General features: G+C 35.2%; 1 protein-coding gene across 1 annotated transcript; it reads left to right on the top strand.

The window, feature by feature from the left end:
* Positions 1 to 9,170: 9,170 nt before the first annotated feature.
* Positions 9,171 to 11,484, top strand: LOC149233985 (pathogenesis-related thaumatin-like protein 3.5). Its single transcript, XM_089371699.1, has 3 exons — positions 9,171 to 9,561; positions 9,752 to 10,445; positions 10,546 to 11,484. The coding sequence occupies exons 1-3, from the start codon at positions 9,513 to 9,515 to the stop codon at positions 10,769 to 10,771; spliced, it is 969 nt and encodes a 322-aa protein (XP_089227825.1). The 5' UTR covers positions 9,171 to 9,512; the 3' UTR covers positions 10,772 to 11,484.
* Positions 11,485 to 13,464: the final 1,980 nt, after the last annotated feature.

Raw genomic sequence — 13,464 nt, 5'->3', positions numbered from 1 at the left:
AGTCTATAGGAGGCTTGAACAACTTTGCACAGGAGCCATCAGATCTGGCTAATCAACGGTCCATATCTGATTGGCATATCACAATTGGCGATCAGGCAGAGTCTATCGGAGGCGGCTTTATGGGAAGTGCGATAGCGATCAACGTGATTAAACGAGGACTATCGATCAAGCGCGTAGATCAACGATCCAAATTCAACCGCGCTATCGCATCGCTAAGATATATATATATATATATATAAGGACTTAACCGTGGCTCGAAGGCTCAGCGATATGCGATTGCGATATCGCAATATCACATCAGAGCAATACAAAGGAGCGGGGTCGATACGAATGCGACTTGCGATAGCCGGACCCGATGGGATTATGGATGAAATTTAATAATATTTCAAGTCCAGTAAAAGGGTTTTTCTTGTGTATTTCTCATTTTCGTTAAATAAACGAAAAACAAAGGAAATGCGAATGGAGTGATAAAAAGGGCCTGAAAGGATTATATATGCAGTTTTATCTCATTTGAGTTTCGTAATGAGTGGGATTTTAGGTGGGCCTTAGGCAGTAAGTGGTATTGGACGGGCCCCGCCCGATCCCATCCACTAGCTGACACGTGGCTTGAGAAAACCACCTTTTTGGGCGGGTAATCTCCATATGCCTTAGCCGCCTGAAATGAATCCCAACCATTGGATCAAGATCACTCAGATCAACAGTGGACATGTGATAGCAATATAAAGGCGGACTCGATGGAGTTATAAGGTGGAATTTATAATATTTCAAGTCCGATAAACGATAATTTGGAGGATTTTCCCGTGTTTTTGTGTATTTCTTTATGTAAATAGAGAACAACTATTTTGGGGTTTTCAAAGGTGCCAATGGTCCCTTCAGTTGCAAAACAGGTGGCCACCATCCTTGAAACTGTTTAGCAATGATTGTTTAACACTTAGAGGGGATTTGAACTGATAGATGCCGAGAGCCAGAGCCCAGAAGAGGAAACCAATAGATAGTGCCAATTGGCTTAAAAGTCACTGAATGATAGAGATAGAGGCAAGTAGTGTTGGGACATAGGGACGACAGAGATAGAGAGCGAGAGAGAGATTCTATGTACTTAGAGAGACTTGAGGGATTCAAGTAAACTCCTGTTGTTTTGTATCTGTTGTGTTGAGACTCAAATTGAGCTCACTTTTGTAAAAATCTGCTCTTGAAGACATAATATAGAGGTCACCACTGAAGGCTGGACCAGGAGACGTAGCCTAGGAGTTTTGGGTGAACTCCTTGATTATCTGTTGTGTTATGTGTGTGTGTCTGTTATGTTTCTTTAACTGCTTCGTTGTCCATATTATTCACAATCTTTTCGATCCATTGCACTAAGTAATATAGGCAAATCCTGCACATGAGTATGTAATACCTTAATATTAGTCTAAGATCACATTTTCAGATCAAGGGCTCATGTGGGGGCCTGCTGGGCATAATGTACCAAGAATATCATCATCATCCAAAAAGTGGAGTATCCATGAAGATCTCTGGAGTGATGTCTGCTATTTTGGAGGCCCATGGATCTCTATGCACACCCTACATGTGCCAACGTAGACCTCTGGGGTTTACGATCCCATATAGGGAAACCAAACCCAAATGGAAACCACCTGTAATCCTGCATAAGATCCAATGCGTCCCCTAGGCTTCTAGTACAACTAGTCATTAAAATAATCTGGTAAAAAACTTACAAATCATAGATAACAATGTGGGCACTTCATAATGGCATGCCCTTCCACAGCGGGCTTTTGCATGTATTAGTGTCTCTAAGCTCCAAAAGGGGTTAACCAAGTACCTTATTAGGTGGTTTCAACCCTTAAAGGGGATAATATATCTAAGGTACATCCCTCTAATGGGAGTGGCAAGTGGCAAATAAGTGGAATGGAATAGGGAGTTAGAGGGGCAATCTTAGGCCACATAGTGGAGCATAGGGGTAGCTAGATAAGGGGAAGCCCACACTTGGGTATGCAATGTATAGGAGGGAGAATTGTGGTACATGAGGTGCCCTAGCCTTGGTTTTTCCACCCTTATTCATATACCTTTGCCTTTTATGAATTTTATTTAATCAATTGCTCAGGGCTCAAAGGACAAGAGCATGATATGTAAGATATAGCAGTGATTACCCCCTTTTAGGTAGGGCAGTTTATTTCCCTCCAGGGGTTGGAACAATCATGGGTTCCTGAATGATAGAGGAGGCTCATCTAGGGCCTATGGAATTAGGGTGATGTCTAATGATTAGGGTAGAGCTCATGTAATGGTTTTTGCCCATGTGCTAATTATTTTTGTCCCGGCCATCTTTTGCATTTTGTGGTACAATTTCCTATTAAATGTAGCCATTTATGCTTTTCACTTTTTCTTTTAATTTCTTTGACCTTCGGGGCATCATTCTAAACCTGACCCAAGGTGGGGGCAAGGGGATAGGGAGGTTAGCCCTATGTGGACCCAGAATGGGAATGTGGACCTAAGTGTGAGAAATGATGAATGGGGGTATAGTGAGTGGAAAGGGAGTAATATGTGCGGATAAAAGAGCGGGACCACACACCCAAAGTCGAGGTTTCCCACGTAGTACCAACCTAGAACCAAATGGTCAATAAAGGAGATCCCATGGGACTAAGATCCAAGGGTAACAACCAAAAGAGATCAAGGGGACATGAGCACAAACTAAGCCCGATCTTTCCGCTAAATCCCCCCATCAATCCATACCCAGAAGTATCCATGACAAGTAAATCCAATACTCAATTACCAAATGACCAGACATACCTTTAGATTCGAGAGGCCCACCTTTAAACATACAATCAATACAGGTGGGTGAGGGACCACATGGCTAGCTGAGATGGCAGAGAAATGGCACAACGAGCTAGTAGGAGGCATCAAGGGGCTGCTAGCTGAGGCTCATCATGGAGCAAAAATTTCTCTTAGGGATATCACCCACAACATGGTGGGTAACAATATTCATTAAATAAATATTTTTTTATAATTGATTTTAGTTAAATATTCTGAGTGTGATTGGATATAAGGGTTTTTATTTTGTAAGGCATTCAAGGTTAAAAGCTCCAAGGAGGAGACACTTAAAAAAACCATCCATGTTAAGGGTTGGCATGGTCCAACCATGCTAGGAGATCACTGAAATTAAATATGATTTCCAATAATTTTGATGACTAAAATACACTTAACTCATAACTTTAGAAGCCAAAAACTAAACTCATAAATCATAAACATATTATCATTTAAAAAAAAATTAAATTAGATTAAAATTTATAAAAATAAAGTGTTAAATTAATAAAAAATTTAATTTTTATATTTTAAAGTGGATTCCCCGACCCTCACTCAGATCTTTTCTCATTTCCAAAACATGTGTCAGACTTCCAACCTTCTTGACTTGTTCATCCATGTTAACTATAGTGATCTAGGAAAGCTCCTATCCCTTCTATTTGATTATAGAAATAATATTTTAAAGTCTCAACTAATTTAATTTCTTAAGGTCCGATCGGTCTCAATGGACGTTAATCATCATCATCATCATAAAAGCTTACTATAATTTTAACCATACATAAAAATTGGCTAATGTGAGTCATAAGATGACTAGCATGCCTAACCTGTGACTTGAGTAGCCTTGACCCAACGACATCTAAGCCATTAAAATCATTTGGGGATCACACATCGCTTTGAATAGTTAGATTTTAATCCACATATTTCAAAGCAATGACCTTTTCACCATTAATTACCTTAAAAAAAACACCCTATCATCATCTATTTTAAACCTCATAAACTTAAAAACTTACTAATTTCAACTTATATAAAATTTAAATTTTTTAAAACTTTAACCATTCATCACATTTAACTTTTTAAAAAATAATATTTATTTAATTTTTTCTCTCCCTATTTCCCAAATTAGCAAAAAAATAAAATAAATAAAAATGGTTCAAACCTTAATCATAACTTATCCAATTTAACTTTAAAAAAATAATTTAAAAACAATATATATATTATTTTTCCTCTCTCCTTAATTTCCCAAATTAACAAGGAATTTTGTTCAAACTTTAATCATACACAAAATTTATCAAATTTAACTTTTAAAAATAGTTTAAAAACTATATCTATTATTTTTTCTCTCTCCCTCTTTTCTAAAGTTTAGGAGGGAATATTGTGCGATAAAAAAAGTGTGAATACTGATTACTCTTCTCTTGGAAAGATGGGTGACAAATCATATACACTCCCGCCACATTATAAATAGGGTTCAATATGTTACGGCGGAACATGGGGTGTGCTAATAATTTGGATTTTATGAAGATTATTAATAGATTGGGGGACATAAGGTACTTTGGTAACATGGGGTGTGCAAATGTTGTCTTCAAAAAAGTGAGATGCTTTGTTTTTTGTTTTTAATAAATATTTAAATCTTTATTTAAGGAAAATAATTAGTTAATGTGTAATTTTTTTTTTTTTAATTTTTAATATATTTTATAAAAAGGTAAGTTTTTTTTTACATTATTATAATTTTTTTTTTTTTTTTCTTTCGAAGGTGGCAAAACCTATCAAACTCAGGTGTCAAACCAACAGTGAGGACAACCATCTCTGGCTGCTATCCGCGAATGTCGATTTGACTCATCACCGTTATCAAGGAAAACCACGCCACCTGTAATAACCCGCTGGTGGTCCGTAAGGGAGCAGGCTTTCACTCCTGCCAGATGCCTCTGGGTCTTGGGCCGTTAACCTGTTTCCTTACGTCCGAGGAAGACGAGCTCTTAGCCAAGCAGAAGCAGTTTTACGGCATACTCCAGGCCGTACATTATTATAAAATTTATTTAAAAATAGTTTTAAATTAATCAATTAATTTATATTTTAATTAAATTTATAATAAATTTATATTACAATATAAATTTATGTGATTAAATATTTATATCTTCGTATTTTTTTGTAATTTGTGATGTTTAAATTAATTTGTTAATATATATTTTAATTAAATTTATAACAATTTTGATATTACAATATAAATTTATATTATGTAATTAAATATTTATATCTGAGTATTTTTTAGTAAATTGTGTTGTGATGCAGTTGATTTTATTGCAATTTAGTAATTGGATAGGATAATCATGTAAATATTTCAATAATTTTAAATTTCTTTTAATTATGTGATTAAAATATGTTTTTTATTTCATTAATTTAAATAGATTTAAATTGGAATATTTTATTTTTATTTAAGATTAAATAATTTGATAATTTTTTAAGATTATATATAGTGAGACACCATCTATAAAAGTTGTGTTATTTGTATTATAGTGCAATTCTAATTTTATTTAATATTTATTTGAGATTTATTGATAATTCTAGCATGTACCAGATTTATGAGATAGTTTGTGGTTTAAGAAATTGCAACTTAAAAATATTTAAATTGTCAAAATTATTTAGATCTAAGTCCTTAAATTTACTTGAGAGTTGGATCTAAATCTTCAAACTTACAAAAAAATCATGTTGAGTCTAGATTTATCTATTTTTTTTTTCCTGTAATGTCTCTTTCCAATTATTGTAAATCACTTAATATCTAACATGGATTTTTTTTGGGATATTGCTTTCCAACTATTATGACTAACTTAGTATCTATGTTGATTTTTTGGGTGTCTCTTTTCAGCTATCTAACTATTTTGAAACTTAGAAAGTAAGATTCTTAAAATCCAATCACATTAATAAAATTTGATAAATTTATTAATAACCTAAAATTATATTAACAATTTTTTTTCAATATTTTATTAAAAATATAACAAATTAAAATTTAACCAAATTTAATAATTTTCCCATATTTTATGAAAAAATTAACAATATATTTTTAATTATGATATCTAACATTATAACCCTACACTGAAGGGATATGGCTGATAAAGTTCGTCATTTTGAACCAACTGGTCTGCAGGTTTCAAAGAGAAAATCAGATCTTACGTTTTTGAAACACTGCAGAGATGCATCCGTGGTTCCTGTTTTCGCCGGTATTAACCCCCTAACAGCTAGTTTTTAATGGCTATTTAAACTTTTATTAAGACCCCCTAATAGCTAGTTTTTAATGGTTATTTAAACTTTTGTTAAGACTGTTTTTCTCACCATTTGTGGTGAGGATGAACCACATTAGTTGGTTCGAAACATCGACCCATTTTATAACATGTGATTAATCCGGAAGACATATAGATTACAAAAGTCTGAGATCTAACAATATATTTTTTCAAAAAATTTAAAATAGAAATAATCTAAAAAGACATCATTCCATTATAAAATTTTGAAACTCTAATCATATATCAAATATTTAACTAACTTTAAATTATATTATTAATCTTAATAATCTAATTTAAATTCAATTCTTCAAAAGATTTAAAATGAATTTTTAAATACATAAATAAATTCAACATACATAAATTAATGTAGCACTTAAATTTTACAGATTATACCATAAAATTGACCCTCCTAAAGAATTCCCACTAGTTTTCAATAATTTTTTTTTTTTTGTAGGCTGCGGTGGGACTCTTCGATTTACATGTCCATTATGTACCCCTCTACGGGGGAAGGGTAGCCCAAGATTTGAACCCAAGATCTCCGGTTGGTAAGACTTCATTTCCACGGCCCTTGCCGCTTGAGCTACCCCATGTGGACCACTAGTTTTCAATAAAATTGATCCATAAAAGTATTTGTAAAAGAAAAATTTCCAATAATTAGACTACCTTAAATTTGACTACGGGTTTTTGGGAATTATTATATTTTCTCACCTTATTCTAATTGTTATAAGTTTTGGAGGTTTCGAGTGATATTTTGTGGTTAAATTTCTCCCAAATCTTAATAGGATTGGTTAGAATCACATTCCTCCCAAATCTTACTTGATTTTGTTCAAATCACAAGTTTAAGTTGTGAATGTTGCAAAATTTAGGTGCCCCACAAATTTTTAAAAGTGCTGAATCTATTTATGCATTCAAAATCAAATTTTAAACAACAAAAAAAAATATGATCTAACCAAAAAAATATATTTTATCCAACAAAAATTCCAAAACTCATCATCAAATTTGTTTAAAATTGACAACAATTTATTGGAACCCCAAATTAAATTTATAAACTTTAGACAATTGTGTATTCACCCAAACTTTAAAACCTAGGATGACTCAAATATGATGAAGAAGGATACCACGCGGAGGAATTGCCACAAGATCAAAAGTGCAAAAAAATTCATTTTGTTTTAGGAGCAGTGTTTGTGTTTGAATTATGTTTTTGATGGTGAAAATGAATTCAGTACCATAAAAAACTTATTGGGCATTCAAAATCTTGAAATTTAACCGCCCTAACCTAAATTTACCCAAAAAGAAAAGCCAATCAGATTTTATCAAAGCCAATCAGATTTTATCAAAATGTTAAAAAAGTTTCATGGTTTTCAAAGCAAAATAGCATTGGGTCTAGGCTTACGGCAATACGATGGGTTAGTGTTAAGAAGGTATAGTGGGTAGGTAGTTAGAGTTTATGGGTCCGCCAATGTGATTGAAATAAGCAATGCACATTCCAAGACAGGAATATATATTAAAATATCAACAGTATTGTAAACTGTGTAATGGTACTGAGAAACTGTCAGTTGTGCTGCATTAATGATGATGCAGTCACATGCCGCGCATGAAACGATGGCCGTGACAGTAAATTTGGAGGGAATCTTCTGGTAACGAGGTCGTGTGTACCCTGGACTATCATCATGATGCGCACTGTGCACGCTTTAAGAAGGTATAATAGATGATGTGTCCACTCGGTTATTCCTTTTGCACAGGACTCCAATTTCCCCGCCGGTTTCGAACCCTTGACCTTTTGGTCTTTGCACGTCGAATTTTTAATTCCTAGGCTTGGTAGCGTAGAATAGCCCGCCAGAGTACAGTAAATTGCATGCGCTCTGGTTTTTCCAAAGGTATCAATGCTTGACCCGCCTTTTGGCTTGCTTTCAGCACGAGGTTGCCTCCTCATTCCATGTTTTCTTGCGACATTTCAGGTGGAGCTTTGCTTCTGTTTTCAATTTTGTTACGTTCTTTCGGCACTTGAAACGGTCCAGTAAGAGACGTGGTTTAATGTTTGAGGTAGCCGAGGAGGAGGGTAATAAAAGATTCAACAAAGTAAATTAATGAAATTGATAACAAATTTGGTGGTGGTGTTGTTTTTAAGGTATGGTTAAATAATTTTTAAGTTGTTTTTGTGAGATTTTTTTGAAAATTTTCTGTGGGTTGTTTTTCTAAAATTTGGCACAAATTTATTGAAATCACAAGTTTGATCCGTAATCTTACACAATCGAAGTGCCGTGAGGGGGTTTTTCAAGGTGCTGAATCTATATATACAGTGAAAAACCAGTTTAAATAACAGAAATCCAAGATTTCACTTTAAAATTTTCCACTGATTCTGGCACGGCAAAAACCAAAAAGTCCCACCACTAAAAACAACTCCATGATTTTTTGTTGGATCCCAATTTTTTTTATTGTTATTTAAAATATATTATTAAATTGCACAGAGTTCATAAACTTGTAATTACAACGAACCCACTAAATTTTGGTTAAATTATTATATATCTAGCAAATTTAACTAAAACACATGCACATAATGGTAATAATAATTAAACTTTATAATTTTATAGTGAAACTGGACATTAGTCTACTCCAAAAAAATAAAAAATAAAAACTATATCTCCTTAAACCTATGTAAAGTATGCCATCTAAAATACATACTAAAAAGTTAAAAAGAAAGCACTTATTATCCAACTTATAGTCAAATTTGTTTTCTCACGCCTTTTAAAGCATATAAATATGTTTAAAATCTTCAATTAAAAACCATATTAGTCTTAATGCACATTAATATTAGGGGCAAATTTAACTTTTGCTTAAAAATTTACACAAATTTTCTTTTCATTAATTAAACAAATAAACAATACTATATGAAATAATAATTTGTTAATTTTCATTTTACCGATATGCCTCTGACACGAGAATATCCTCAGTCACTCCATTAAAATTAATTAATTAACTACTTAAATATATAATATTCTGTTAGAGGGGGACCCTCATCGTTGCGTCTATTTTGGAGGATGCCACTAAGAGGGACCAGCTGGAGCCCATGTTTTTCCTTATAAGAACACGATGAGATTAGGTTCTCTCACCCACTGAAAATAGTGTGCCAAGCAGAAACTGGACCATTGAATCCCTCTGTGCACACCTGTAAATCTCTGACATGCTTGTTTTTCTTTTGACGCTTTCATATGCTTTCTTTCTTGACCTCTTTGTCCCAGGCTTTCATGTGCGTTTTTGCTGTAGTAATTGACAGATAGACACCAATTGAGCTTTCAGTGATACTTTTGTATTTCCATTCTGACAAAGTTTGTACCTTCTTTATCACATTGTATTAAATACACACACCCACCCTGTTCGGGGGAAAATATCATTCAACTTTTGAAGAGCTGTGATCAAGGGGAGTGTAGCCTGTGTAGGTGTGTATTCATGGCTATTCACAAGTTTTTCCTCCTGCTGTTGTTAGCATTCTTAAACAGTAAGTTCTGGACCATTTCTTATTTGTGGATTTTAGTTTTCTTGAAGTGACCTAGAAGCTTCTGATGTTATGATGGAATCTTGATATCTTGATGCTTTGGGTTTGTTGATGGAAGAATCTTGATCTCTTGATGCTTTGGGTTTGTTGATGGAAGAATCTTGATATCTTGATGTTTTGGGTTTTATTGCAGGAGCTTGGGCAACATCTTTCATTATTGCAAACAATTGCAAATACAACGTGTGGCCTGGGTTTCTCTCTAATCCAGGCAAAACTCCCCTGTCTACCACCGGTTTCCAGCTTCTTCCAGGCCAGACACAAACCGTTGGCATACCTGCAGGTTGGGCCGGGCGTCTCTGGGGACGCACCGGTTGCACCTTTGATTCTACTGGTAAGGGCAACTGCACCACTGCTGACTGTGGCGGTTCCCTTGAATGCAATGGTGCAGGGGCGATACCTCCCGCTTCCCTTGCAGAGTTCTCAATTGGGCAAGGCCAAGCCCAGGATTTCTATGACGTGAGCCTTGTTGATGGCTACAATCTTCCTCTGCTGGTCACAGCTCAAGGGGGCACTGGTGCTTGCACCTCAACAGGTTGCATCACGGATATCAATCTCAGCTGCCCTAAGGTGCTTCAGGTCGATGATGGTGTTGGAGGTACTGACGTTATGGCCTGCAAGAGCGCCTGTGCTGCCTTTGGAGATCCTGCATATTGCTGCAGTGGGGCATATGGGAATCCCAATACCTGCAAGCCAAGTGCTTACTCTCAGCTCTTCAAGACACAATGCCCTCGAGCCTACAGCTACGCCTATGATGATACCACTAGCACCTTCACTTGTACAGGTGCTGACTACACCATTACCTTCTGCCCTACCCTCGCAATGGCCAGGTAATATTTCATTCGTTGCTTCTCTTTAAATCCTGTTTGTTTTTTTTTTTGTTGGACAATGACTGATGGTGATTGTGTGATTTTTTTTGTGTGAAAGCAGCACTGAGAGAAAATCTAATACACCTGCGGTAGCTGATAGCCCAATAAGTGGCACTAGTAGCAATGACAATAATACAAATCCCCTGTTTCAGACCAGTGCAACGCAAGGGACTTCGGCGTCCTCCATGGATTCAGCAGCCTGCCGGCCACTCACAATTTCTTCTGGTCTTTCATTGATGATTGCTTTGATAGTGACTATAATCATCAACATCAGAATTTGCCATTGAAGCAATGCCTGCCAACCTAGCAGGTGGACCCACTCCCAGCACGTCTCTCTTTACAAATATCGATAGCATTATCCTGGGAGGGCCTTTTGGGTATTAGGGTAAGCATCGGTCCAGAGCTATGAACTCCATATCTACCGACAGGACTGGAATACAAGTAAAACACACAGGGTCCCGTCCGGGACCCAATTCTCCTCATGTTTGATCTGGGTGGGTCATTTGCTGCGTTTCAACTAATAGACCACCACATTGGAACAAAGGGTTGTCCCAGTCATTCATTTGTGCCGCTATCTGTATTTTGTAATAGAGATGCAGTATCCACCTTCTGCTGCTACCTGTATTTTGTAATAGAGATGCAGTACTAGTAGGAGGGTGAGGAGTACTTGTATTTTGTAATAGAGATGCAGTACTAGTAGGAGGGTGAGGAGTACTTGTAATTGATTGGATGGGAGAGGAATCTTCAACCCCCATTGCTCACAAGTTCAACCCATGAGAAAGTTATTATGATATACTAATACTGGTTATATATATGTAGTACAATCTATGTAGTAATTTCAACCCATGAGAAAATTATTATGATAAACTAATACTGGCTATATATATGTAGTACAATCTATGTAGTACAATGAATATATGTTGTACAACTTCATTGAGTTGGAGGTCTCTGTCAAATATTTTTCTAATGTCAAGTCAAGCTACACATTGCTTTTTTTGGAGGTGTTTTCACCAAGTTCATACATCCCGAAACTGGGTTGTTGTGTATCAAATCATTTCAGTGAGTTTTCTTTATGTGAACTCAAGCTACAATGAAGTTCTTTTTCTATAAAGTTTGTCCCTGAGATTGATTAGGTGCGCTTCTCAAGTCTATGACGCAGGCAGGTGCATCATGCAACTACTATATATCGGATTTTATGAATTGAAAAGCAATCTGAATGTTAGACAAAAAGTAATGAATGGGGCCCTGGTTGGACTTCTGAATAATCCATGTCATGATATTCAACTAATGTCAGTCCTTTGTCACTATCATCAAATCAAATTCAAATTCTAAAGTAACAAAATTCTGGTTTAATAGAAATATTTTATGATGTTGGCATAGTTTACCATTAACACTGAAGTGAAAATTCACATCTAATTGATTAGATCTGTGATAGGAAATCTCCATGTCCAAAAGCTACCAAGCACAAAAACATCTAAGCATGAAAGTTCAAGAGTACCAAAATCATAGACCCACTGTCATAATGCGTATATATCTCAGTATGGAATCAAGTATATTCAAAATATTCTGCAAATTGAACATACATAGACCATAGTAAATACTATGGAAGCAGAATAGAGCCATCTTCTGCAAGAGTGTTGTCAACAAGGAATTAGAAGTGCAGGAAATGGAAGTGCATTAAGCTGGCTGCCACAGAAAGACTCTATTTCGACAGAGAATCAGTCACAGTGTTAGATTCCCTTATATGAGTTGGAGAGTAATGTGTGCAAAGGACTGTTTGTTTGAGATTGTGTATGTAGTTAAGCCGGCCTTTAAAATTTGGTGAAGAAAAAACAGAATTCCTAACACTCCATCTATGAGAGATTTGGAAACCCTATGAGAGGTTTACCTCTGTATTTTGTGTTTCTGTCTGAGGATTTTCCTCTGCGTTTTGCAAGAAAGTATCTATTGCAATTCACGCTACTCACAAGCTACATAATTTTCACCAGAATTGTTGCAATTCAAAAAAGCAAAAACGTATCTATTACCATTCACGCTACTCGTTACATAATTTTCATCAGATTTGTTGCAATTCAAAAATGGAGGGCAGAAAATTCAAAAGCTGAAAACTAGGTCACAGAGTATTCATAAATCACACAAACAATATTACGATGGAGAATAGGGTATTTAAAACAGATCGCAGTATTAAAAATTCAGATAGATAATACGGTATTACAATAGATAATAGATAATAAGGTGTATTTAAACGGATCACTGTTTTAAAAAATCAGTTTGATAGCTAGTTTCTGCACAATCAAAGCATCTTAGGGGTTTTTCAGGGTGCTGAATCCAAATATGCAATTAAACCATTTTAATTGCAACAGATCAAGATTTAATCTCAATTTCTTCTACCGGATTCCGTCACCCGAATCTCCAAAAAATCGCATTATAGACAACTCCATTTAAAACTAGATCACAGAGCATTCAAAAATCACATTGGATAAAAATGTATTCAAAGATGACAATATTTATTCAAAACTGGATGACGAGGGTTCACAAATAAATGGGATACCGTGTTAGAGTATAGTATGAAAAAATGGCCTTGTTTATCCATGTCACAATTGGGAACATTTTCAGTTGGAATTTAGTGGTTTTTTATTTTTGTTTTTTTTTTAAATTTAATTGTGGGAATGTTTGAATTGTGTTTTTTTTTATAGGGGAATAGATTTATAAAATATTTTTTATTTTTGTGTTTTGCAAAACATTTGTAAAGTATTTGAATAGTATTTTTAATAGATTTAGTCTCATTAAAACTAAGAGAGACACCTAAAATCTTAAAACTTCACCGTTGTAATTAAGATTTTCAAAATTTCAGTGATATGGGGTTTAACGGTAAGTTTCGCTGGATGCAACCCACGAGATGAGGGTTCAAATCTAGACTACCCATGGCGACCCCATAGCCGACGTCTCCGCTCTTGTTGAGGCATAAGTTTTCTACTAT

This window comes from Pinus tabuliformis, chromosome 8 (assembly GCF_031772625.1).
Source record: "Pinus tabuliformis cultivar Carrire ecotype Pingquan chromosome 8, CPIR1, whole genome shotgun sequence".
Classification (NCBI taxonomy): domain Eukaryota; kingdom Viridiplantae; phylum Streptophyta; class Pinopsida; order Pinales; family Pinaceae; genus Pinus; species Pinus tabuliformis.
Note: the sequence above shows the minus strand (reverse complement) of the source record. Positions and strands in the feature narration are given on the sequence as shown.